Source organism: Balaenoptera ricei, chromosome 16, assembly GCF_028023285.1.
Source record: "Balaenoptera ricei isolate mBalRic1 chromosome 16, mBalRic1.hap2, whole genome shotgun sequence".
Taxonomy (NCBI): Eukaryota; Metazoa; Chordata; class Mammalia; order Artiodactyla; family Balaenopteridae; genus Balaenoptera; species Balaenoptera ricei.
The window spans coordinates 108,040,678-108,063,976 of NC_082654.1; the positions used below are offsets into that span (position 1 = coordinate 108,040,678).

Below are 23,299 nucleotides of genomic sequence, written 5' to 3' on the forward strand. Positions count from 1 at the left end.
AACTGCATACAAACACTTGCATGCAGATCTTCTGAGCTTATTCATTCCCTCTCTAGGGGACCTTTGGCTCTCAAGTGAAGAAAATTTGGTTTAGAATAAGATCTGAGGAAATGTAAACACCCAAGTGCAATCAGGTACTTCATTTTTAATTTTCACTGACATTTTGTTCATAATAATCCCTGTTTAATTCATCGTTCTAGAAAGCACTGTTTAATTCTCTGTGTGTCACCCTGAATCATACTCGATTTGTCCAGGTCCTTCCAGCAGCCCAGGGGGTGTTAGCTGTCACCCCAGGGGTTAACTGAGCTCCTCTAAAGCAGATTACTGGTACTCAAATGGTTTGGTATCCGTCTCTCTCTGTCTTTGGTACCTCACTGCTCTGTAATGTAACTGGGTCACTGGGGTGTCTGTCCTCAACGGGGTACAGAGGCATCGTGGTTTGTCTGTTCTCTGGTCTGCTGTGCTCTGTTGAACACATTTTCCCCATTTCTCTATGGTATCTTGGGCAGAAAATACAGATGTCTGGGGCATTTTCAGTTACGGATGCTCATCCAGTCAGTCTAGTTTGAAACATCATTCGTACGTCCAGTTCAAATCTTTCCCTGTCCAGTGTTCGTAATCCTCTCCTTGTGGGCCATCGCTGCCCCCCGGCCAACAGAGGTGCTGATACCCCCGTGAATACGTGCTGACACATCCCCTCTCTTGTGGGACTCAGGTGCGGGGTCCCCAGAGGCCACTGCAGCGCCTCCCTGATCCTGACGTGAACACAATCTCTCCACCCCGTGGGGGCAACCACCGTTTTTCACGTGTCACCCAACCTCTTTCTCTGGGTCTCCTTGGCCAGTGGGCGCCCTTGTTGGGAGGATTCCTTCTGTTGTGTTCACTTGGTTCACAGGAAGCTCACGTATCTTTGCCACACTGAACAGTGGGTGTGCGGGCCGGCCGGTTCCAGGCCCTCTGCCCTGCTGTGGCTCTCCCGTTCCTTCATCCCTGCTCGACGGGCAGCGGTGCATCACAGAGTCGGTGTGTGGCTCTCCCGTTCCTTCATCCCTGCTCGACGGGCAGCGGTGCATCACAGAGTCGGTGTGTGGCTCTCCCGTTCCTTCATCCCTGCTCGACGGGCAGCGGTGCATCACAGAGTCGGTGTGTGGGCGGGGATTGCCGCAGAGACTTGATGCCCCGTGTCCCAACCCCTTGGCCTCCGTCTGATTCCCTCTCCAGCTGTGGACGCCTTCGTGCCCACTGACAGCTTTGCACCCGGCAGGCTTCTCTGCCATGGGGTTTTCCCTGCATCCTGTGAGGAAGGGGAGTGAGAGATGCCCCTGAGGGCAGGTTAATGCGCCAGCCTCCCCTCGTCCAGGGGGACAGCTTCGAGGAGTGTTCCACGCATTTCCTCCCAGGACGTTTCCCAGTTGGTTGGCGCCCCAGTTGCCTTTGTGGTGATCAGCTCAGTAACACACCGTTCATTGACTTTTCCTCCTTCTTACCGCCCACTCTAGTTTCTTGGGAATCACTTCGCCAAAAACCAGCCCGAACTCAGCTCCTTGTCTCAGATTTTGCTCCAAAGAGAACCAGACGCAGATAGAGGTTCATATGGGAGAACCAGACGTCAGCCTTCCTTGCAGGACATCCCCTGGCTGGAAGAGGGGGTCTAGTGGACTTGCTTTTCCTTCATTTGGTTTGGGTGGGAGAGGTTATTCCCTGTTTGCCCCCATGCGGGGCTGGGGGCTTGGGCAGGGAAGCATCTCTCATGAAGACTCCATTTCCTGCACGGTCAACAGGGTGGTGAGTGAGGGTGCTGGTGGTTTGCAGCTTGTGCAGCCCTGGGTGGACCCCTCCCTCGCTGCTCCCGATTCGGGGTGGAGGGCATTTAGGCCTGTGTCCTTCAGCGTTTGCGTCTGATTCTGGAGCAACTGGAAAATTCCACCTCAACATCCTAGCACAGCAATGATTGGGAATCTACTCTTGCTGTATCTTTCACCCAGTCCAAAGAAAGTTATTTTTTCCTTTCTCCTAAGACAGAGGTTTGGTCTACTGTGCACATATGACTGATAATTTTCTCATTAATACTTTGCTTTTCTCTGACTGCACATCCTATGTGTTTTCCCACTGGACCTTCACCAACCCTGTACATGAAAACGGGTCATATTTACATCTTCAGTTGTGTGTGTGCACGTGTGTGTGTGTGTATTCAAAGTGTCCTTTATCAAAGACCTTTTCCCAATAGATAACTTAACACACAAGTAAACAAAGTACAACAGAGTTGAAAAACAAAGATATGCGATGGTTTTCCAACGTGGCTTATCAAGGCAGGGCTCTGGTTTGCCTGTCCAGATACTTCCTGCTCACCTACTTCCTTTCTGATTGGAACAGATGAATGTTGTGTAGCTCATGACGCTTCTGGACTGAGTCATTTTTCCTCTGACCAGCTCTTCCTCTCTTCCCTTTGAAACATGTGATTCTTTATTTCCATTTAATTGTCGTGTCGGGACCATCACACCACAGAATTCAGTGATGATCAGCTCTAAGTTCACAGGCTGGAATGGAGATACACGGCAAAAGAAAATAACTGTTACAGACACATTTTTCCAGAGATGTAAAATGAGGTGGCATAAAAATGATCACTGTTACCAACATGGCAGGAGACGTTTCTGAACCCCTAATCACAGCTCGAGCCAAATGGGGACTAGCACGGCCTGTGTCTCTCCCAGGAGACCCACCTTTGATCCCTTGTCATCACCTTGAGAAGTAAGGAAGGAAAAGAGGAGAAAAACCAGTTGAAGGGAGTCACAGAAGACTCATCGGAATTTGTTTTAAAATCAGTGGATTATAGATAAAACTTCCAAATAAAGGTCTCCTGTGTCATCCTCTTTGCTCAAATTCAGCTGAAGTCTGTCTGAAGCCTGTTGTATTGGGCGTGGTTATTATAAACCCAAGTAAATGTCCACGTGCCCCTCCTGCAAGGCTGTCATCTCTATATGTGGGATAAGATCGTAGAAACCAATGATGTCCACTTTTCTAAGGTGTATGACTTTTACTCCACTCTCCTTACTTTTAGACCCAAATCAGATATATAAGGAAGAACTGTAAAGTTACCTACATTGTTCCTGGCAAATCTACAATGTTCGATTGTGCCATCAGAGTGGCCTCAGTCATTTATGACATTGTTTGTTGGCTAGGAAAGCTATTTCCAGATTTAACGCACACTTCATTGATTGCGTAACTGGCCCAAACCACTTCCTTATCACCATCTTCCCAACGAGGGAGAGATGGAAGCACATTTGTCGGATGACATAAATTTGATAGAATAGTCCTCGATATAGAGCAGCAGTTGGCGAAGGTATTCAGAAGGTCCTACTCAAGTCTTGTTGCCGGAAGTGGTCATCTGAGCTGTGGTTTTCCTCACTGTGAAAATGAGAGCATCCGTTTTGGTTCTTTCCTCAATTAAGACTCTAGGATTCCAGCAGTGGCACCACAGAGCAGTTTTTCTGGCATCATGATGACCGTCATTCCTGTCTGGAAAGGTACCCTCTGTGTAATATGTACAACTGTATAAACCACAGCGATTGCCAAGAGCCGTTCTGGCATGGGATGTCCCAGCCAGTGGAATGTCTGGGCTCGCCTCTGCCCTGTCTCACTCTAGACGTTCCCGAAGGCGGTCCTCCAAGCAAAGGCAGCGCACTGGAGGGCCCCGGGCCCAGTGAGCCAGCTGGAGAGGAGGTGGCCGGGTGGGTTCATCACAGGTGCACACTCTCAGGAAACGCCTCCCCCTAGGTGAGATTCATTATTTTCTCAATATTACTGAACTCTGTACTCACAAAAGTCACGTGGTCCGTGTTATCCCTGGGATGCAATATGCTGTCCTGTGCAATTTGGATCTATACTGTTTTCAGTGGTGTAGGATCTTATTTTACAAATGGGTTTTATCCTTCTTTAAGTGATTGGTGGAAAAGACAAAAGTAGAAAGGACAGAATTCTTCCAGCACTGGACAGATGGGGGCCTGCATGAAACCCGGGGCTGATAGTGTGGTCCTAGACACCCCGAGTCCCCGTGGGCACCGAGTGCTGTGCTAACATTCCAACCCACGTGTTTTTAATTCTTGCCCCTGAGGGATTTGCTCGTTTTCCATACTGATTAGTTTATAGCAAGGCTAATTTGCACTGACATTTGGGATTACACATTGGGGTTTATTAAAATAAAGGGAACAGCATTGTAGGAGGCAGAGGGAGCGTGGCTCTGAGGGCTGATGGGCTGAGATAGAAACCGGTCCCCGGCTTCATTCCTGAGCTGCCTTTTGTCCTGGGGCCACCACTCAGCCATCTGTGTATGGCTTTCTCTACCCAGAGTCAAAGTCTGAGAGACACAGAGAGGAGTTTCGGTGAATCACAGGGGCTTTTCTTATGGATTAAGTAATGAATGTGATTAACGATAATAAGGAGAATTCCCAGCTACCCACCTGTAGTTCCCCTGCAGCTCATTTTCAATTCTGTGTTGATTCCCTTCACTAACTCCCATCCCGACCCAGATGGTATATATTTAGGAAATTCAGGAAACTCTGAATATTTGCATAAGCAGAGCAAATTGGGAAATAAATTAGTGTGAAGAAATGATCTAATGCAATCGAAAGCTGAATATAAACAGCTTCTGGATTTTTCTAGGCCATGGACTCCTGAAGTCACTCGGTAAATATTTGCTAAGCCCTGCTCAGTGCTGGGCCCTGGGGACAGCAGCACGAGATGGGCTGAGGTTCGCCGTCCAGAGCGAGAGGCTGGGTGGCCAGGCTGAGACTCGGGGGCCCAGGGGAGGAGGTGGGTTCCATTCCCACAATAGCTGATGGTGGTTTCCTTCCAGGGACCTCCCCCACCCCGCTTCTGATACATGGAAAGGTCCTCAGAAACATCTCATCTTTACTCCTCATGACAAAGGACGGTGTGTCCAGTGGACGTTCAGTCTCCTGATGCCAACGTTGAGGTGGGGAGGAAGCGGCCAGCTCCCCGAGGACAGAGTCCCCGTATGGCCCCAGGCTGAGGGCGGGACCTGCACAGGGTAGGCACTCAGTGGCCATCTGTTGAATACATTTGATCCCCGTCATCAGCCATATAGAGCCATATAGGGAAGGCATCACCATCACCATCATCCTCATTTTAAAAACGAGGGAGGTGAGGTTCAGAGAGGTTTGGTAAGTCCAAGGACACATAGCTAGAAAAAGGTGGAGTTAGGGCTCAAACCGTGGTCGTCTACCTCCCTGAAGCTGTCACTCTCAGCTGACTGTGTTGAATCATGGGCAAGGGGACTTAGCCAGCAGGTGTGGGTGGCATGTGGCTAGAAGCCAGGAAGAAACAGGAGTTTATAATCTTGCTGAAGCCTGACTGGTGTACGGTGTCCAGGGAAGGGCTGGAAAGTGGCGACCAGCCTGATGGCCCTTTGATGGACTCCTCACCTCTGCTTCTTGCGCTCTGTGTGACCCAGTGTTATGGTGCCAGACTTGGGTCTGCTTGCCCACACCCAGGAAAGCCAGTCTACTGACACCTGGTGCTGGTGAAGGGAAGTGCAGTGTTTATTGCAGGCACCAAGCAAGGAGTCCAGGCAGCTAGTGCTCAAAAGGCCCAAACTCCCTGATGGTTTTTAGGGAAAGGTTTATAAAGACGGGGTGAGGGAGGGGGGTTGTGGGGTGTGTGATCAGCTCGTGGACCTTCTTCTGATTGGTTGGTGGTGAGGTAACTGGGAGTCGACATCATCAACCTTCTGGTTCCAACCGGTCTGGGGTCTGCATGCTTGTGAGCAGCATACAGTTAACTTCTTCTACCTGGTGAGGGTTTCAGTATCTGCCAAACAGCTCAAAGGACATGGCTCAGAATGTTATCTATAGCCCTTGAGGAGGAACAAAAGGTTTTTGACTTCTTTGTTTAATGGCTAAACCATTATTATTTCGTCTTGCTTGAAAGTTTCCTTTCTTCATTTTCTTTTCTCCAGTTAAATTTATTCTTTGACTAAAGTTTTTCTACAGACGAAAGGCAGGCGGGGGACCTGGAGGGGGAGTCTTGCTCTGGGAAGGCCCCATAGGGTCCTGCTGGGTTACACCAGAGCAAGTTGCTCAGATCTCCCTGATGCTCTGTTTCTTCGTTGGCAACACTGATAACACCCGGCGTACAGTAAATTCTCAATTATACTGGATTATTTTGTTATTACCAGTTAAATTTTTTTATTACTACTACTACTCTTGTGATTTGCCTTTATGCACACAAAACAGAGAGTAACAAGTCTTAAAATAAGCTTCTAAATTGCGTGGTATGTTATATTAAGTAAGCAGCTTTCGAGATTATTGAGTCTGAATCTGTATCTGGCCCAGAAATGCAAGCAAGGCTCCCTTTTCTGTGGCCACTGTTTTCTAACTTAGAAAAGCTGAGGTGACACATTTTCTATCATTGTTTCTAAGAATATTAGGACTGTTTCACCGTGGTGCTTGGTAGGCCCCCTGTTAACGTAAGGGCTGCGTTAAGATGTAGAAAGTGGGAGCATGGCTTCTACCTTTCCACTCCTGCAGTGAGTAAGTCTGAGCCCTGGGGGGAGCGTTTGTCCGTGGCCTTAGTTTATCCATTGCCTCTGCTCTGCACAGGGGACAAGTCTTGTTTACTGCTGTAACTGCTTATAAATTGATTTGTCATCCTTTGATGAGAAACACCTGCAAGGATCCTGCAACGGCAACTTACCAACATAAGGCGGCAGCCTGGGCCACATCTTCACCAGCGTTGCTTCAACCAAATATGCCACCTCTTGCAAGCATGGGAGAAAGAGCCAAACAGATTTTTAGTGGTTTTTGACAGTCTTTTAGCAAACCTTTTCTGAGAATCTCTGACCCAAGCATCAGTCAACCCTCTTTGTCATCTCCACAGCCAAGATCAGCCCTGGAATTTTGCTCTGGATGGTCCAGGCAGAGCTGTCCAATGATGTATAATGCAAACCACATACATGATTTTAAATGCTCTAGTAGCCACATTTTTAAAAAGTAAGAAAAAAACAAAATTAATTTTTAAAGTATACTTAATTAACCCAGTATATCAAAAACATTGTCATCCCAACAGGTAATGAATGCAAATATCATTAATGAGCTATTTTGCTCTCTTTGTTTCATACTAAGTCTTTAAAATCTGGTGTGTATTTTACACTTTCAGCGCAGATAGCCACACGCATAGCTATGGTGCTGGACAGTGCCCAGTCCAATTAAGCAAGGTGGCTCTGGGAAACAGCCAATGCCCCGACAGATTGTCATTAAAACAAAAACTTACATTAGAGACCTCATCCCTATGACCCTCCTAAGGATGAGAGCCACTGGGGGCCACTTTGTGGACCTACTTTCCATTAACGTTCTTGTAGATCTGAGGATTTCAGCTCATCCATATCTGTACCAATATGTATGTTTTGTTTTAAGAGCTGGCAGTGACGACACCCAAGCCCAGCTCAGAATGGAGCCGAAGATGTTGGAACCCACCGCTCAGGACAACCTGCTTGTGTCCATCACCAGGCGAGACTGGCTCCTCCAAGAAAAGCAGCAGTTACAGGTAAGCAGGTGAAGAATCTTCAAGAAATAAGACAGCATTTTTCTTATCCATTTGAGCCAAAGGCAGCAAAGTGGGTCTTTGCTTGAGTGCAGCAATTAGAGCGTTGGCTGTCCCACCTGGAAGCACAAGGTGGAGGGTGGTGACTAGGGGGCCTGTTGGGAGTCTCATTACAAATGAGGGGTTGAAAGCTTGGCGGTGTGTGTGGCGGTGTTTTTGCTATTCCTCATTTCCTGTTGAATATACTTTGCTTGTCTGCCAGGCCAGTTTGTCACCTCTTCTCATTTTGCCCTGTAGAAGGTTCTTTCAGAAGGCAGAAAAAAAATCTGAGCTGTGGCAATGCTTCATGGAAATTGCTGTCAGGTGGGGCTGTGAGTAGCACCTGTCAGGAGGCAGAGCTGTAAGTGCAGACTGGGCAAGGTGGGCAGGACTGGGAAAGACTGGGAATGACTGGGGTATCGTGGGAGCTCCAGGTTGGCCCAGAGCAGTGGATGCAAGTTGGCCGAGAATCATCAGGGGCTAGAAATCTTGGTGCAGCCCTGAGTTCCAGCCAGGAGGCAACCAGGAGTTATGGAAGTCGACAGTGTCCCCCAGAGACAAGGAGCCCTGAAGCTCTGTCCACACCTGCCTGAGCCTGGAGGCTTTGAGGCAGGAAAGGGGAGCATTGACTTCTGGAAAGAGCAGAGGGCTTTAACACTGAGTCCAAGAGCTGGCTTAGGCTCCAAACAGCTGAATGACCTTAGACAAGTTAATGGGGCTCAGACATGTTACTGGAAGCCCTCCCGCTGCCCCCGCCTCATGCAGAGTGTTCTTATTATCTGAGTTTGCCATCCAAGTCCATACAACAGCAAGGTGGGAAAGGGAAGCAAACATTGTCTCTATTTGAAAATATTCTCCAATAAACTGGCACTTTTTTTTTTGTTAATTGAAGAGACTGTCTTTTCTCCATTGTATATCCTTGGTCCCTTTGTCATAGATTAGTTGACCATAGGTGCGTGGGTTTATCTCTGGGCTTTCTATCCTGTTCCATTGATCTATATTTCTGTTTTTGTGCCAGTGCCATATTGTTTTGATTACCGTAGTTTTGTAGTGTAGTCTGAAGTCAGGGAGTCTGATTCCTTCATCTCCGTTTTTTCCCCTCAAGATTGCTTTGGCTATTCAGGGTCTCTTGTGTTTCCATACAAACTTTAAGATTTTTTGTTCTAAGTTCTGTAAATAATGCTATTGGTAGTTTGGTAGGGATTGCATTGAATCTGTAGATTGCTTTGGGTAGTATAGTCATTTTCACAATATTGGTTCTTCCAATCCAAGAACATGGTATATCTCTCCGTCTGTGTCATCTTTGATTTCTTTCATCAGTGTCTTATAGTTTTCCGTGTACAGGTCTTTTACCTCCTTAGGTAGGTTTATTCCTAGGTATTTTATTCTTTTTGTTGCAATGGTGAATGGGATTGTTTCCTTAATTTCTCTTTCTGATCTTTCATTGTTAGTGTATAGGAATGCAAGAGATTTCTGTGTATTAATTTTGTATCCTGCAACTTTACCAAATTCATTGATGAGCTCTAGTAGTTTTCTGGTGGCATCTTTAGGATTCTCTATGTATAGTATCATGTCATCTGCAAACAGTGACAGTTTTACTTCTTCTTTTCCAATTTGTATTCCTTTTATTTCTTTTTCCTCTCTGATTGCCATGGCTAGGACTTCCAAAACTATGTTGAATAACAGTGGCAAGAGTGGACATCCTTGTCTTGTTCCTGATCTTAGAGGAAATGCTTTCAGTTTTTCAGCACTGAGAACGATGTTGGCTGTGGGTTTGTCATATATGGCCTTTATTATGTTGAGGTAAGTTCCCTCTATGCCCAGTTCTGGAGAGTTTTTATCGTAAATAGGTGTTGAATTTTTTTTTTTTTTTTTTTAAACATCTTTATTGAAGTATAATTGCCTTACAATGGTGTGTTAGCTTCTGCTTTATAACAAAGTGAATCAGTTATACATATACAATATGTTCCCATATCTCTTCCCTCTTGCATCTCCCTCCCTCCCACCCTCCCCATCCCACCCCTCTAGGTGGTCACAAAGCATAGGTGTTGAATTTTGTCAAAAGCTTTTTCTGCAGCGATTGAGATGATTATATGGTTTTTATTCCTCAATTTGTTAACATGCTGTATCACACTTACTGATTTGCGTATATCAAAGAATCCTTGCATCCCTGGGATAAATCCCACTTGATCGTGGTGTATGATCCTTTTAATGTGTTGTTGGATTCTGTTTGCTAGTATTTTGTTGAGGATTTTTGCATCTATATTCACCAGTGATATTGGTCTGTAATTTTCTTTTTTTGTAGTATCTTTGTCTGGCTTTGGTATCAGGGTGATGGTGGCCTTGTAGAATTCGTTTGGGACTGTTCCTTCCTCTGCAATTTTTTGGAAGAGTTTGAGAAGGATGGGTTTTAGCTCTTCTCTAAATGTTTGATAGAATTCACCTGCGAAGCCATCTGGTCCTGGACTTTTCTTTGTTGGTAGATTTTTTTTTTAACATCTTTATTGGAGTGTAATTGCTTTACAATGGTGTGTTAGTTTCTGCTTTATAACAAAGTGAATCAGCTATACATATACATATATCCCCATATCTCGTCCCTCTTGCATCTCCCTCCCACCCTCCCTATCCCACCCCTCTAGGTGGTCACAAAGCACCTAGCTCATCTCCCTGTGCTATGTGGCTGCTTCCCACTAGCTATCTATTTTACATTTGGTAGTGTATATAAGTCCATGCCACTCTCTCACTTCATCCCAGCTTACCCTTCCCCCTCTCCGAGTCCTCAAGTCCATTCTCTACATCTGTGTCTTTATTCCTGTCCTGCCCCTAGGTTCTTCAGAACCATTTTATTTTTTATTCCATATATATGTGTTAGCATACGGTATTTGTTTTTCTCTTTCTGACTTACTTCACTCTGTATGACAGTCTCTAGGTCTATCCTCCTCACTACAAATAGCTCAATTTCGTTTCTTTTTATGGCTGAGTAATATTCCATTGTATATATGTGCCACACCTTCTTTATCCATTCATCTGTCGATGGACACTTAGGTTGCTTCCATGTCCTGGCTATTGTAAATAGAGCTGCAATGAACATTGTGGTACATGACTCTTTTTGAGTTATGGTTTTCTCAGGGTATATGCCCAGTAGTGGGGTTGCTGGGTCATATGGTAGTTCTATTTTTAGTTTTTTAAGGAACCTCCATACTGTTCTCCATAGTGGCTGTATCGACTTACATTCTCACCAACAGTGCAAGAGGGTTCCCTTTTCTCCACACCCTCTCCATTTATTGTTGGTAGATATTTTGATGATGGCCATTCTGACCGGTGTGAGGTGGTACCTCATTGTAGTTTTGATTTGCATTTCTCTAATGATTAGTGATGTTGAGCATCCTTTTATGTGTTTGTTGGCAATCTGTATATCTTCTTTGGAGAAATGTCTGTTTAGGTCTCCTGCCCATTTTTGGGTTGGGTTGTTTGTTCTTTTGATATTGAGATGCATGAGCTGCTTGTAAATTTTGGAGATTAATCCTTTGTCTATTACTTCATTTGCAAATATTTTCTCCCATTCTGAGGGTTGTCTTCATCTTGTTTATGGTTTCCTTTGCTGTGCAAAAGCTTTTAAGTTTCATTAGGTCCCATTTGTTTATTTTGGTTTTTATTTCCATTTCTTTAGGAGGTGGGTCAAAAAGGGTCTTGCTGTGATTTATGTCATAGAGTGTTCTGCCTATGTTTTTTTGGGAAGATTTTTAATCACAGTTTCAATTACATTACTTGTGATTGGTCTGTTCATATTTTCTATTTCTTCCTGGTTCAATCTTGGAAGGTATACCTGTCTAAGAATTTGTCCAGTTTTTCCAGGTTGTCCATTTTATTGGCAAAGAGTTGCTTGTAGTAGTCTCTTAGGATGCTTTGTATTTCTTTGGTGTCTGTTGTAACTTCTCCTTTTTCATTTCTGATTCTATTGATTTGAGTCCTCTCCCTCTTTTTCTTGATGAGTCTGGCTAAAGGTTTATCAATTTTGTTTATCTTCTCAAAGAACCAGCTTTTAGTTTTATTGATCTTTGCTATTGTTTTCTTTGTTTCTATTTCATTTATTTCTGCTCTGATCTTTATGATTTCTTTCCTTCTACTAACTTTGGGTTTTGTTTGTTCTTCTTTCTCTAGTTCCTTCAGGTGTAAGGTTAGATTGTTTGAGATTTTTCTTGTTTCTTGAGGTAGGATTGTATTGCTCTAAACTTCCCTCTTAGAACTGCTTTTGCTGCATCCCATAGGTTTTGGATCAAGATGTTCTCGTCATTTGTCTCTAGGTATTTTTTTATTTCCTCTTTGATTTCTTCAGTGATCTCTTGGTTATTTAGTAACGTATTGTTTAGCCTCCATGTGTTTGTGTTTTTTACGGGTTTTTTTCCCCCTGTAAATGGTTCCTAATCTCATAGCATTGTGGTCGGAAAAGATGCTTGATATGATTTCAGTTTTCTTAAATTTACCAAGGCTTGATTTGTGACCCAAGATGTGAGCTAACCTGGAGAATGTTCTGTGTACCCTTGAGAAGAAAGTGTAATGCTGTTTTCAGATGGAATGTCTTATCAATATCAATTAAATCTATCTGGTCTATTGTGTCATTTAAAGCTTGTGTTTCCTTATTAATTTTCTGTCTCGATGATCCGTCCATTGGTGTAAGTGAGGTGTTAAAGTCCCCCACTATTATTGTGTTACTGTTGATTTGCTGTTTTTATAGCTGTTAGCATTTGCCTTATGTATTGAGGTGCTCCTATGTTGGGTGCATATATATTTATAATTGTTATATCTTCTTCTTGGATTGATCCCTCGATCATTACATAGTGTCCTTCCTTGTCTCTTGTAACATTCTTTATTTTAAAGTCTATTTTATCTGATATGAGTATTGCTACTCCAGCTTTCTTTTGATTTCCATTTGCATGGAATATCTTTTTCCATCCCCTCACTTTAAGTCTGTATGTGTCCCTAGGTCTGAAGTGGGTCTCTTGTAGACAGCATATATATGGGTCTTGGTTTTGTATCCATTCAGCGAGCCTGTGTCTTTTGGTTGGAGCATTTAATCCATTCACATTTAAGGTAATTATTGATATGTATGTTCCTATTATTATTTTCTTAATTGTTTTGGGTTTGTTTTTGTAGGTTCTTTTCTTCTCTTGTGTTTTGCACTTAGAGAATTTCCTTTATCATTTGCTGTAGAGCTGGTTTGGTGGTGCTGAATTCTCTTAGCTTTTGCTTGTCTATAAAGCTTTTGATTTCTCTGTCGAATCTGAATGAGATCCTTGCCGGGTAGAGTAATCTTGGTTGTAGGTTCTTCCCTTTCATCACTTTAAATATATCGGGCCACTCCCTTCTGGCTTGTAGAGTTTCTGCTGAGAAATCAGCTGTTAACCTTATGGGAGTTCCCTTGTATGTTATTTGTCCTTTTTCCCTTGTTGCTTTTAATAATTTTTCTTTGTCTTTAATTTTTGTCAATTTGAATATTATGTGTCTTGCTGTGTTTCTCCTTGAGTTTATCCTGCCTGGGACTCTCTGTGCTTCCTGGACTTGGGTGGCTATTTCCTTTCCCATGTTAGGGAAGTTTATGACTATAATCTCTTCAAATATTTTCTTGGGTCCTTTCTCTCTCTCTTCTCCTTCTGGGACCCCTGTAATGCGAATGTTGATGCATTTCATGTTGTCCCAGAGGTCTCTTAGGCTGTCTTCATTTCTTTTCATTGTTTTTTCTTTATTCTGTTCCGCAGCAGTGAATTCCACCATTCTGTCTTCCAGGTCACTTATCCGTTCTTCTGCCTCAATTATTCTCCTATTGATCCCTTCTAGTGTATTTTTCATTTCAGTTATTGTATTGTTCATCTCTGTTTGTTTGTTCTTTAATTCTTCTAGGTGTTTGTTCTTTCATTCTTCTAGGTCTTTGTTAAACATTTCTTGCATCTTCTCGATCTTTGCCTCCATTCTTTTTCCGAGGTCCTGGATCATCTTCACTATCAGTATTCTGAATTCTTTTTCTGGAAGGTTGCCTATCTCCACTTCATTTGGTTGTTTTTCTGGGGTTTTATCTTGTTCCTTCATCTGGTACGTAGTCCTCTGCCTTTTCATTCTGTCTGTCTCTCTGTGAATGTGGTTTTCATTACATAGGCTGCAGGATTGTAGTTCTTCTTGCTTCTGCTGTCTGCCCTCTGGTGGATGAGAAACTGGCACTTTCATATTCAGTGGGCATCATTGCAAGGTTCGGGTAGCTGAAAATGTGAAGTCTGGTTTTTCGTTCTGAACAATATTCACCAGTTGAAGGTCTCCCCAATTCCTGATGACATCAGAGTGTACAGAACATACTTAGTGTTTGGAGGGAGCATTCGTGGCAGAACTCTGGGCGAAGGTGGATATTCATTTATTCAGCAGGAATTTTTGAGTGCCTATGGCATGCCAGGTACTGTTTGCAATGCTCAGGGTTCCTGTGGAGTTTATGTCCTAGTGGGGGTGGGAGTGGGGAGATAGACAAGAAATGGCAAGCGTAATAAAAGCCTAAATTCTATGCCTAGAATGTCGTAGGGTGGTAAGAGCTACAGTGCATGGACCAGAGTGTCGGGGTAGGGGAGTCTACTCACTGAGAAGGGAGATTGAAGCGAACGCTTGATGGAAGGTGGGGGGGCCTTGCAGAAATCTCCAGTAAGAGCGTTCCCCATGGAGGGAACAGTCACTCGAAGGCTGCAGTGGGAGTGTGCCCCATGCGTTCAAAGGGTAGCCAGGAGGCTAGGATTGCGGAGAACAGCAGAGGAGAAGGTCAGTGATGAGAGGGCCTTTGCAGGGCCTTGTGAGGTCTTGGGCTCTTCTCTGACTGGAATGGGAGCCATGGGGGGTTTTTAAGCAGTGAAGTTATGTAATTGACCACAATTTAAAGAGTCACTTTGACATCTGTGTGAGAATAGGGTGGAGGGCCACTGTGGAAAACAGGATGGTGGTTGTTTAAAAAATTAAAAGTAAAATTGCCATGTGATTCAGCAATTTCTCTTCTGGGTATAAACCCCAAAAGAACTGAAAGCAGAGCATCAGAGACATCTCCACAGCAGCATTATTCACAACAGTCAAAAGGTGGAAGCAACCCAAGGGTCCATCGACAGATGAATAGATAAACAAAATGTGGGGTATACATACCATGCAGTATCATTCAGCCTTTAAAAGGAAGAAAATTCTGAAACGTGCTACAGCATGGATGAAACTTGAGGACATTATACTAAGTGAAATGAGCTAGCCTCAGAAAGACAAATATTGTATGATTCCACGTATATGAGGTCCCCAGAAGAGTTAGATTCTAGAGACAGAAAGCAGAATGATGACCACCAAGCCTGGGGGCAGCGGGAATGGCGGGGTCAGTGTTTAATGGGGACAGAGTTTCAGTTTTGCGGGATGTAAAGAGCTCTGGAGATGGATGGTGGTGATGGTTGTACAACAATATGAATATACTTAGTGCCACTGAATTACACTTAAAAATGGTTAAGATGGTACATTTTATATTACCTGTATTTTACCACAGTTAAAAAACCCCCCAAAAAAACAAACAGAAAAGAAAAGAATAGGGGATGGGAATTCAAAGGTTGGAAGTAGGGAGGTGAGATGGGAGACAATGTCAGTAATACCATAATCTTGGACCAGTGGGATACACGCTATTGTTTTCTTAGGGTGTCTTGGGTGGATCTTCAGTACCTCCTGCTGTGTGTCCTTCCTCCCCTACTGGAAGAGGGGTCAGTGGGTAGAGCTGTGGGTGATCTGTGCCTTGAGGCTGAGAGGACGTGGGTGAGAGATGGGGGGAAGCCAGGGTTAGAGCTATGCTCTTATCAGCTGGAAACCAGTGCATGGAACATGGGAGTATGTTCGTTAAAAGAGTCTCCTTTTAGATTCAGAATCCTATGGTCAGTGAGATGATTAGCTGCCATAACACTGTATGCACAGAGGGCATTCAGTTACCTGCTGCTTGTTTTATCCATTGACCTCAAGATTGGACAATACTCGATTCTTTGGATTTTGGTTTGTTGTATTAGTGGAAGTTAACTTTATTTACTATTTTTATGAACCTAGACAGCAGAGTGCTATCTGCGGTATCTCATTGTTCTCGCAACCCTGTAGACTTAAGAGGATATGATTTCTAATCTTTCTCTACATGGTAAATTTGCATGTTTGGGGACAGACCAGCCAAGCCTCGTTTGCTTTTCTTTTTTGGTCTGTGGGTCGTGTTACCTGCTTACTGGTGTCTCAGGTCCATGAAGTTTGCTGCCCTGTGTTCTAGCTCTGTCACCTGAAATGAAGTAAGTCGTTTATATATTTGCTGGCTTCTTCCAAGTTGAATTCTTGGCTCGCCACCCGGAGTTATTTCATGCTTGGGAGGGAATGTTTCTCCTTATGCCAACTAATCAGAAATACAAAGCTGGCATGATTTTTCCAGTTCAGCAAACCTCCAAAAATCTGCCTGCTTCAGAAGGGCAACTTCACGGCTCTCATGCATATGGCGGACTCTCATGGAAAGGACTCATTCTCAGCAGCGCATTCTGCCACGAGCAGGGTGAATTTACAAAATCTGCTCTCTCTATTCTCTACAGAAAGAAATCGAAGCCCTCCAAGCCAGGATGTCTGTGCTGGACGCAAAAGATCAACAGCTGAGAAGGGAAATAGAAGAGCAGGAGTGGGTCCTCCCGTGGCAGGGCTGCGACCTCGTGGGAGGGCTGTCCCTGGGCGAGCTGCAGGAGCTCAGCAAGACCTTGCAGGACACCCTGGCCTTGGCCGAGCAGATTCCCATCCGTGCAGAGCCACCTGAAACCATCAGGAGGTACTGGTGATTTCCTAACTGATTTTGGATCGCTCACCTCGTTGATCTGTTTATGGGATTGATTTTGTCTGCTGTCCCGCATATATAAATTCTTTTCCAAGCAGTGCTTTGTTTTTTCAAGGGAAGCACTGTTGATATTTTGAGTGGCAAAATTCTTCATGGTGTGGGGCAGTCCTGCACATCGCAGGATATTTTATACCCTGGCTACCCAACCCACTAAATACCACTATTCCTCTCCATTCTGATATGGACCTTTCCCATTTCCAAACGCCCCAGGGGTGCCTTCCTTCCCTTTTGAGATCTACTGGAGCTCAATTGGTTGGAGATTTGGATGCCAGCCTTTGCTGAGGATGGTCAGCTGGAGACAGGAGAGGCTGGGGATCTGGTAGAGAGGAGACTCAATCAATGGCCTGGAAGAATGAGTTATTATTCACGGTACTAACATTTACTGAGTCTTACTACGTGCCAGGCACTGTGCTAAGCTTTACTCTATGAGTTGCTTCTATTATTATACCCATTTCACAGAGGAGGACAAGAGAGTTTAAGAAGGTCAAATAATTTGCCCAAAGTCCCAATTAATAAGAGGCAAAACTGATACTTAAATTCCTGTTCATTACGTCAAAGCCTAGTTTCTTATCCACTTGCTATAGAGGGAGAACCTTCCTTGTGTTCTGCGTTGTGGGAGACCCAAGAGATACACATGGACCTCTTGCCTTTGGGGAGGTCGTAACCTTATTATGGCGAAAGACAGAACCCACCCTTACTCATGTTAGACAGAAAGTGAGCCGTGCCTGGATGAACACGCAGATGTGGTGAGACCTGCAGGTGCGGCGGGTGTAGAGCAGTGAGGGCGATGGAAGTTCTGCCTGGTTATTATGCTGCAGAAAATACTTAAGAAAACGTCACCCCCTATAGCGGTTGAGAATATGGACTCTACCATCTGATTACCTCACTCAACCGCTTATTAGCTGGAACCACTTATTATTGGGGGAGGGATGGGCTATTCTCAGGATGCACTGAGTTAATACATATAAAGCTCGTATAACGGTGCCTGGGTGGCAGCAAGTGCTTTACCATGCTTACTGCCTGTCTTTTTTATCACGGGGATTTCAGTCTTCTGAAGCCTTCTAACTGCCTTCCAAATGTGTTTTAGACTATTTAGCGAGTAGCTGTCCCCTCTCACACATGTACCACCCCCCATCCAGCCCATCGAAGCTGGATGCTTGTCCAGGTAGCTGCTCACGGTGTCCTTCCCTCCCCTCCCAGCCCTGATATTTCCCTGCAGAACTCTAACCCCGGGCTCATGCCTGTGGAGAAGGGGAAGAGATGTGCGTTGTTGCCAGATTTCAGCCAAAAGAAACTCACCATCAAGTCGGCCTGCGCTCTTTCTCCTTCACTTTCGCCTGCTTCCTTACGATATAGCCTTGGCCTCTAGGGATCTTTCCTACTCCTGCTTCCCTTGTCCCTCCTATGGAAGTCATGCTACTCACACAGATGCACACACATACACACATGCACATACACATGCACACACATACATATGCACACGTACACACATGCACACACATATACACACATACACACATGCACACACATATACACATATACAAATGCACACACATACACACATATACAAATGCACACACATACACACACATGCACACACATACACACATGCACATACACATGCACACACATACATATGCACACGTACACACATGCACACACATATACACACATACACACACGCACACACATATACACATATACAAATGCACACACATACACACATATACAAATGCACACACATACACACATATACAAATGCACACACACATATACACACACACGCACACACATACACAGATGAACACACACATGCACACACACGTGCACACACATACACATGCACACATACACACATGCACACACATATACCCATATACACACACATACACACATGCACACACATATACACATATACAAATGCATACACATACAAATGCACACACACACATATACAACACATGCACACACACAGATGAACACACACAAATGCACACACATACACACATATACAAATGCACACACATACACACATGCACACACACGATATTACACATTACATATCATATGTAATTATACATGTGATGTATGCATTATATTAGACAGATGTATATATGGAATATGTGTAATATATAAGATGAAATATACATGTACACTTATTTTTATGTTTATAAAAGCACACATCTATACATGAAGCTTAAAGCGAGCCTGTTTTGGTCCCGCCATCCAGATGTGTCCTACTTATTTCTCCTTTCGCTTTGAGCAGCGCAGAGGTTGGCCTCACTCCTCTCGCCGCTTGCACAAGCTCTGAGGGGACGAACGTGCCTAGCTTGGCGCCCGCTGCAGTACGTCAGAGCCTCTGTGTTTTGAGCTGAACTCCCGGGCAGCATTCCTGCAGGTGTGCCCTGTCCCCATACAGAGACACACAGGTGGCAGGGCGCCTGCTTTCTCACTTGCTGGCTCACGGCATGCAGAGGCAGCCCGGCGTGGTGGGCAGGCTGTTGTTATTCTCACTTAACAGTTCAGGAAATAAGAACTCAGAAAATTTCCTGGGGATGCAGCTAGTAAGAGACGTAACTTAGGTGGTTTCCACTTAGAGATCTCTTAGTCTAAAGCAAAGAGCTCCAGAGTGTGGTAGCTGATGGAGCTCGGCCCCTGAACTCAGATCTTACCATTTCTAGTCTGTTATTCTGCCCATGTGCTCCAGCCTGCCTTTTCATCAGGAGGAGATGCAGACGAAATAAAGGTGTGACTTTTGCGGAGTCATTCAGTGCTCTAATCAACTGAAGGTCTCTTGAAAGACCTTTCAAGGTTTGTGGCAATCTGATTCTATGACGCTGTTAGGGAAATCCGATGTAAGGATGGCTCTTGAACCTGCTGCAGTGCCGTCTGGGGGCTCCTCGGGGAGGACCCATCATCCCCGAATCCACCTGTGCCCACGGAGGTTGCAGAGTTCAGGTCAGGAGCCGGCTCTCACTTTTTGTGCTGATCTGCCTGCAGGAACACCTGGGCATCTCAGTGACCTGAACCCACGAGGGCCCAGTGTAGGAGGGAGTCTTAGGAATAGAAGGACTAAGGGTTGCGTGGCAAGGGTGGGAGGGAAAATCCCAGAGTGCTTAAAGACAGAAAGCAACACGGGCAATTCAATGGCTAGTTCATGGTGTGACCTTCCACTTGTGCTGAGGACCTTCGCTGTGAGAGCACCGCCGGCACTCAGTGGGGTTTCATGTTGCTGGAGAGGGACCACCCTGAGGCATCCTCGTCATCTGGGGGACCCTGACCCTTGGCATCTCCTTTATTTACTTGGTGGTGCAGGGGGCACCTCCCAGGTGCAGGTTTTGTCTGGTCAGCTTCCTCTCTTCCACCTGGGGAGTGAGGCATCGTGCTGTTTCCCGCCATAGATATCAAATGGAAAAACCATCATTGTTATGTGTGCTTTCCATAAGAAGGAAGGCACGCTTTTGCCAAGCAGACAGGCTGTGGTACTCACTCCTAGACATGGAACATTTGAAAGAAGCCGATGTGGTTTCATTGGCCAACAGATCAGAGATTGCTTGGCCTAGTATCTTAAGTAATTGTATCATAGTTTTTGCTATGAGGGATTGGTTATCTTTTAGAACCATATCCCATAGGTGCCCCAGCTAGAAGAATGCATCTTATCTGTATCAATGGCCGTCTTTGTTTGTTGTGAGAGTGCAGTGGACCCCTGAATAATGTGGGGATTAATCCCCGTGTAATTCAAAGCTGGCGCTCTGGATCCGTGGTTCCTTTGCATACCGGGATTCAACCAATCACTGACCGTGTAGTATTTACTATTGAAAAATATCTGCATATAAGTGGATTCTTGCAGTTCAGACCTGTGTTGTTCAAGGGTCCACTGTAGTTTCTTCTCAGGCCAGATGAAGAGATCCAGACAAATTGTGAAGTAGGAAAATCTTGGTCTTATGAAGAGAGGTTACAGAAACCTGGAGAAACAGACCATTCGACATCCTATCATTATCAACATCTATGAAGACTTTTCACAGAGGCCAGCTAGAAACTCATGGTGCTGTCTGGGGAAGAGCTGATTCTGACTGCTTCCACAGTGTTCAAGTTCAACGGGGAGGCGATGCTGCTTTCCCTGGATAAGCCACACATTGCGCTTGAGAAGGAGCTTCCTAAGGGCACTTGGCGTCTGTGAGTGACTCACTGGTGGAGACTGCTTGTGTGGGCACCTTCCTTTCGGACTGTAGCTTGTGGGGAATCCTTGGGCCGCTGCTGTTCAAGAAGGACGGGAAGTAGAAGGGCACCTGCTGGGGACCAGAGAACCGACGGCTTTTTATTTGGATATTTTAATAGAAATCAAAGCAGCAGTTTGAATTTTCTGACATCTGTGTTTTGGATCAAATGTCTTAGCAGGATGGAATGAAAGAGCTGCCTTCCCAGACATCAGAGCTACCTTTTGATAGAGCCAGAGAGAATGGTTGTCCTCCAATGAACAAGAGGAGAACTTTCTTAAGTACCTGGGTATCAGGAACTCTGCAATATGGAAGCCTACAGGGCAGGGACGTGTGAAAGACAGAAGCCACTCAAAAGATGTACGTTGTACGTCAGTTGGACTTTCCTTCATCCCTGGGATTCCAATCCCTCAGCTTTGGAAGAAACTCCTTGTTTCCTCCTGCAAGTCTTCCTCTGATGGGAGGGGTCCAGAAGGACGGGTTTCTCTAGTGAGCCCGATCCTCCCCTACGGAAACCCATCCTTCGCCCTCTCTGGAGTGGGATTGGGGTGTGTGGTGGGGGAGGGGAAGGATGGGGACACAGGGAGGAAGGAAGTGACCGTTTCTGGGGTTTTCCTGGATGGCGTGCCTGCACTCGGGGTGTGAGTGTCCGTCTGTTTATTTCTTTTTTTTTTTTAAATTTATTTATTTATTTATGGCTGTGTTGGGTCTTCGTTTCTGTGCAAGGGCTTTCTCCAGTTGCGGGGAGCGGGGGCCACTCTTCATTGCGGTGCGCGGGCCTCTCACTATCGCGGCCTCTCCCATTGCGGAGCACAGGCTCCAGACGCGCAGGCTCAGTAGTTGTGGCTCACGGGCCTAGCTGCTCCGCGGCATGTGGGATCCTCCCAGACCAGGGCTCGAACCCGTGTCCCCTGCATTGGCAGGCAGATTCTCAACCACTGCGCCACCAGGGAAGCCCCCGTCTGTTTATTTCTATAAGTGGAGGAGGGTCCTCATTTGCAGCTCATCTGCCTCGAGGGCCATCAGCTCTGCCCCTCTTGTTGGTCTGAGTGCCTTGAACATCAGTGGGGACAGGGCCAGCTGTGACCCTGGCTGACCGTAAAGCCAGGTAGGAGTAATCAGAGTAGCAACGACAGAGCTGGGTGAGGGCTGCGGACGATACTTCCCAACATTCTTTAGAGACGCTTGGCTGGTTTGTATTAGTCTGTGGTTGAGTTCATTCCTCAGCTCCTGGAATTTTTCATGCTTTGCCTGAAATGTGTTGTGGCAGCTCGTGGATGAATTGTCTCTCGTTGTACATTTGGAAGAAACATGTCACATCTTTTTACAAGCCATTGGCACTAACTGCAAAACAAACTGAAGCCGTGGTTACGGCCAGGCTGGCCGGACCTCGGTGGGCGCATCTGAGCTGGGGGAGGGTGGTGATGGAGAGCCGGGCCTGCTTCCCGGCCCCCGTTGCTTAACCGCTCAGGGCCCCCCGGCGAGGCTGGCCGACTGTTGGAGGTGCTCTGGCCTCCCCACGACACCTGCCCTCAGCCCACGATCAGCAGCCAGGCTGATGTCACGGCTCTTTTCCAGTGAGATTTAAAATAATGAAATTCAGCAGTTCACAACTGACTGGAAAAAAAATCAGTAGTCCCACTTCCCCCTCAGATACGTATCTTATTAGAGTGAAAAGACACAGTGAAACAGCAAAGCCTGAATCGGAAAACAGACTCCGGGACCCGGGAGGAGCGAGGCAGATCCTCAGTGGGTGTGTGCAGGGGGACAGCTGTGTGTGTCCCAGCGATGTGCCCGGGGGATGGTGCCAAACTGGGACCATTTAGAGACTTCCGAAGAAATGCCCGTGGTCTCCAAGCTGCTTCTCCACTTGCTGTGACTGTGTTCTTCAGTCTCTACTTCTGGTCTTTGCTTTTTTTCCTTCTCTGCCTTTGTCCTTCTTCACCTGGTTGGTTTGTCAAGAACAATGGCTTGATGAGACCGAGAGCGTGAGGGCTCATCTGGAGGAGAAGGACCGCTTTGTGTTGCTAAAAGTGCTCGATGAGATTCTGACTTTTCTTTATTTTTAAAGCAGATACCTTGCTTTTCCCAGGAATTCCTGAGGCAGACAGATCTTTGCCCAGAGAGTCAATGCAGTGAGTTTGGAGTGTATAAGCAGCGTGAGACTGACGTTTCTTGCAGGAAGACTTCCTTGATTAGATGGCATCCTCAGTGTTTGGGACAACTCTCATATTTATCATGTCGTCTTTCTTATTTTGATTGGTAATAATAATAATACATTAATTTAAATGTCACCATTGTTTACAAAATGCTCATTTTTGCTCACAACCCTGTAAGGTATATTGGTTTTTGCAATATATATTTTTTAACATCTTTATTGGAGTATAATTGCTTTACCATGGTGTGTTAGTTTCTGCTGTATAAAAAAGTGAATCAGCTATACGTATACTTATATCCTCATATCTCCTCCCTCTTGCTTCTCCCTCCCACCCTCCCTATCCCACCCCCCTAGGTGGTCACAAAGCACTGAGCTGATCTCCCTGTGCTGTGTAGCTGCTCCCCACTACCTACCTGTTTTACATTTGGTAGT

General features: G+C 45.4%; 1 protein-coding gene across 5 annotated transcripts in view; it reads left to right on the top strand.

Moving 5' to 3' along the window:
- Window positions 1–23,299, top strand: part of DISC1 (DISC1 scaffold protein) — a 349,458-nt gene that overhangs the window by 104,999 nt on the left and 221,160 nt on the right. For all 5 annotated transcript variants that reach the window (XR_009498091.1, XM_059900957.1, XM_059900954.1 and 2 more), the window contains exons 5-6: window positions 7,431–7,560; window positions 16,200–16,426. Coding sequence is in view for 4 of the 5 variants with exons in the window: in XM_059900957.1 (XP_059756940.1) it covers window positions 7,431–7,560; window positions 16,200–16,426 (357 nt within the window). In the remaining variant the exon portion in view is untranslated. The remainder of the gene's footprint in view (window positions 1–7,430; window positions 7,561–16,199; window positions 16,427–23,299) is intronic.